This window comes from Myotis davidii, unplaced genomic scaffold, assembly GCF_000327345.1.
Source record: "Myotis davidii unplaced genomic scaffold, ASM32734v1 scaffold807, whole genome shotgun sequence".
NCBI lineage: Eukaryota > Metazoa > Chordata > Mammalia > Chiroptera > Vespertilionidae > Myotis > Myotis davidii.
In genome coordinates this window covers 901589-905139 of record NW_006298272.1, presented here as the reverse complement: position 1 = coordinate 905139, position 3551 = coordinate 901589, and the positions used below count along the sequence as shown (strand labels likewise).

General features: G+C 58.9%; 1 protein-coding gene across 1 annotated transcript in view; it reads left to right on the top strand.

Annotated features, from left to right (window-relative positions):
• Window positions 1-3551, top strand: part of CSMD1 (CUB and Sushi multiple domains 1) — a 710708-nt gene that overhangs the window by 654445 nt on the left and 52712 nt on the right. Inside the window, exons 45-46 of the mRNA XM_015570591.1 lie at window positions 669-780; window positions 2204-2317. Coding sequence (XP_015426077.1) covers window positions 669-780; window positions 2204-2317 — 226 coding nt within the window. The remainder of the gene's footprint in view (window positions 1-668; window positions 781-2203; window positions 2318-3551) is intronic.

Sequence of the window (3551 nt, the reverse complement as noted above, 5' to 3'; positions counted from 1 at the left end):
CCCGGGGAGCAAACCTGCGACCCGGCCGTGGCCTGACCGGGAATCGAGCTGCGACCTCCCGGTTCACAGGTCAGTCCTCACCACGGAGCCACGCCCGCCGGGCGCCTGGGACACGCTTTTGTTTAATGTCTTTATTATTTCCGCCTTTCTGAGCTGCGCTTTGCGACCAGCGTAGACTCATTCCAGGAGAGGTGTGTGGATGTGAAACTCTGATGTGCATGCCATGGACACGCGTGGCGATCTAATGGCTGCCCTCATCACTCTGTGCGATTACATACGGGCGAGAGCCAGCCCTGAGGGCGTGAGAGTGCCCGCTAGTGACGGGAAACGCATGGGGGTCCCTCACCTCCCGTGAGGATGAGGACGGCCACCAGGGAAGTCGTGGGGGCAGCAACTTTATCCGACCTCAACGTGGACGTGGGACCAGGCACGGTGGACCATTTCCCTTAGGAATCCCACGTGTGTCCGGGACGTGTGATGAGGTCATTGTGTTTAAATCGTAGCTTCTCTCTTCCGCAGTAGATGCTCCGGGCACTGACTTGTCCTGTGAGCAGTGGAGCTGAGAGCTTTATAAATCCACGGCCTCCTGGCATGGACACGGCGGTGTGCCCAGGTGCCAGCAGCACAGGGGCGTGACGGGGATCATCGTGTTTATGCAGCAAATGTAACTGCAGCTTTTCTTTCTCGTCCACCCCGTAGCATTTCAGCTCAAGAAGTGCCCGCCGCCCCCGGCCATCCCACAGGCGGAGCTGCTGCGTGAGGACGAGGACTTTGAGATAGGTGAGGGCGCGTCCCCGTGAGGCCATGGGAGTCACGGGCTCTTCCCCTCCACCCCCGCGGAGTCACTCCCAAGAGTGGGTGTGTGTCAGAAAATCCCACTGCCTGCAGGAGAGCTACACGCCCAGGTCACACGCCCGACACACACGTTTCCCTCTCGCCATGTCCGTGACCTCTGGGTTCCGCCCCGTGACGTTCACTTCTGTCACTTGGAGCCCATCCCCTCAGGCACTTACTGTCCATGTTTCCCTCTTTTTAAAATATGTTTTTATTGATTTCAGAGAGGAAGGGAGAGGGAGAGAGAGAGAAACATCAGCGATGAGAGAGAATCATGGATCGGCTGCCTCTTACACACCACACACGGTGGATGGAGCCCACAACCCAGGCATGAGCCCTGACCAGAAATCCAACCATGACCTCCTGGTTCATAGGTCGATGCTCAGCCCCTGAGCCAAGCCAGCCGGGCCGTGGTTTCCTCTTGAGTTGAGCAACATTTTCCGAGGCAAACACACAGATACGTGGTTTCATTAGGGAGGCAGGATCCCAACCTAGAACCTCGTCCCCTGTGGCTACAACAATGGCCGGTGTAATGGGCCTCCCGTCCCGCTGGGCCTGGTGAGCGTAGTGAGTGATGGGGCATCCCGCCCTGTAACTTCTGTGAAAGGTCCATTCATTCCACCAGCACCCGCCTGTTAGGAGTCCAGCCCGGGACCTGTCCGTGGAGCAGTCACCGGGCCCAGGGCTTCTCGGTGGCAAGGACAGGCGCTCCGTCCTGTCTGTGGTGATGCCGTGTCTCAGACCCAGTCCAACCCGGGGCCTCCATTCTCCTACTCAGATGACAGAGTCAAGGGCGCCGTGTGCCCATCAGGCCAGGTCCTCTCTGGAAGCCGAGAATCCCAGTGTCCAGTTCTGGTGCCTTGCCCCATGGCCCTCGGGGAGGGGGAGGACCAGGACAGTGGTCGGGAGTGGACGCCGCCCATCACATCCGTCCTGACGCTGCTTGAGTGTCAGGCCGCGTTTCTGTGAACGAGGCACTGAAAGGGGGGTGTTTTGTCTACAACGAGGCTGGGCCTGGCTGGTTTGGGATAGAGCATCGGTCTGCGGACTGAAGGGTCCCGGGCTCCATTCCCAGTCAGGGCACATGCATGGGTTGCTGGCTTCTTCCCCAGTTGGGGGCGTGCAGGAGGCAGCCGATCCATCATCCTCTCTCATCATGATGCTCCTATCTCTCTCTCCCTCTCCCTTCCTCTCTGAAATCATAAAAATATATTTAACAAGTAGAAGCAGATAGAAAGGAGGATGGGCGTTGGTCGGACGGACACGGTTTGCCTGCTGACGTCGCTGGTTAGGTCTCGCCGGTGTGTGAGGTGCCCACACTCTGGGTGTCGCGGAGGCCAGTTTCCGAGTGTCGTGTGGACTCTTGCAGGGGACTCCGTGCGGTACCTCTGCCACCCCGGCTACACGCTGTCGGGCCCGGACACGCTCACCTGCAAGCTCGGCGCCCAGCTGCAGTTCCAGGGTTCGCTCCCCACGTGCGAAGGTACGTGAGCGAGGCCACGGCGTCCGTGTCCCACGTGGAACACACTCCCTGCGTGGGGGGCTTCCGTGTGCGGGTCTGACCTTGCCCTTCCTCCTTGCCCTGAGCCCCTGCAGTCACAGTCCCCGCGCTCAGACACCGCCCCAGCCTCTCGGCCTCTCTTGGTGCCAGAACCGAAAACCACAGCAGCCAAGAGGTCTCGTTGTGCCCCCAGCAGGGCACGGGTGAGGGGGGAGGGTTCAAACGTACGGCAGCGCTGAAAGAAGTAAAAGAGACCTGCACACCAGGCCCGGGTGCCGCTGTCCGTGTCCACCGGAATCCGCGTCCCGCGTCCCTGTGTCCTTCCGTCCGTCTCCTCCTCTCGCTGAGGTTTCTGGTGCATTTCCAGGCTGATGGGAGGCAGCGCCCTGCGTCTCTGTCCTCCCGCCGTGTGTCCACGGGGCTGACCGTTTCTTTCTGTGACGTCAGTGAACGCACCCGTCTCTCTGTGACAGGCCTTTAAGGCGTGGGCAGGCACAGGGGCGGAGACACACACAGCAGCAGAGCAAGGGCTGAGGCCGAATCGATGGGTTCAGGGGTGTGAGCATCATCAGATCACGTTCACCATGTCCTTTAAAAGACACCACGCTCGAGTGTTACAGGAAGAAGGAGGACTTGGAACAACGTAAATACGTAAAAGGGCCCAACACGCGGGAGAAGTGCTGCTCTGCCGGCCTAGGTGCTGGCTGGCCCGGGGGCTGCGCTGGTGGGAGCGTCGTCCCACACACCAAAAGGCTTCGGGTTCGACCCCCAGTTCGGGCTTGTAGGAAAGGCAACCAATATAAGGAGAAAGCCACATACCTTTTAGTCTTCAGTGTTGCACACCATCAGTTCCATCATGTGCTATTCATTATGTGAGTCACTTGCCCTAGCTGGTTTGGCTCAGTGGATAGAGCATTGGCCTGCTGACGGTTCGATTCCGGTCAGGGGCACAGGCCCGGGTTGTGGGCTCCATCCCAGTGGGGCGTGCAGGAGGCAGCCGATCCATGATTTTCTCATCATGGATGTCTCTCTCTCTCTCTCCCTCTCCTTTCCTCTCTGAAATCAATACAAATGTATTTTTTAAAAATGCAAAAAACAAAAAAGCTTAGCTAAAATGGTATTTTACGATTTCACATCAGGGGGCACATGGGTCCCTTTAAGGAACAGAGGCTCCTTTCAGGCCGCGGAGGCTGGGCTCCTGGGGGACCCTGCACCT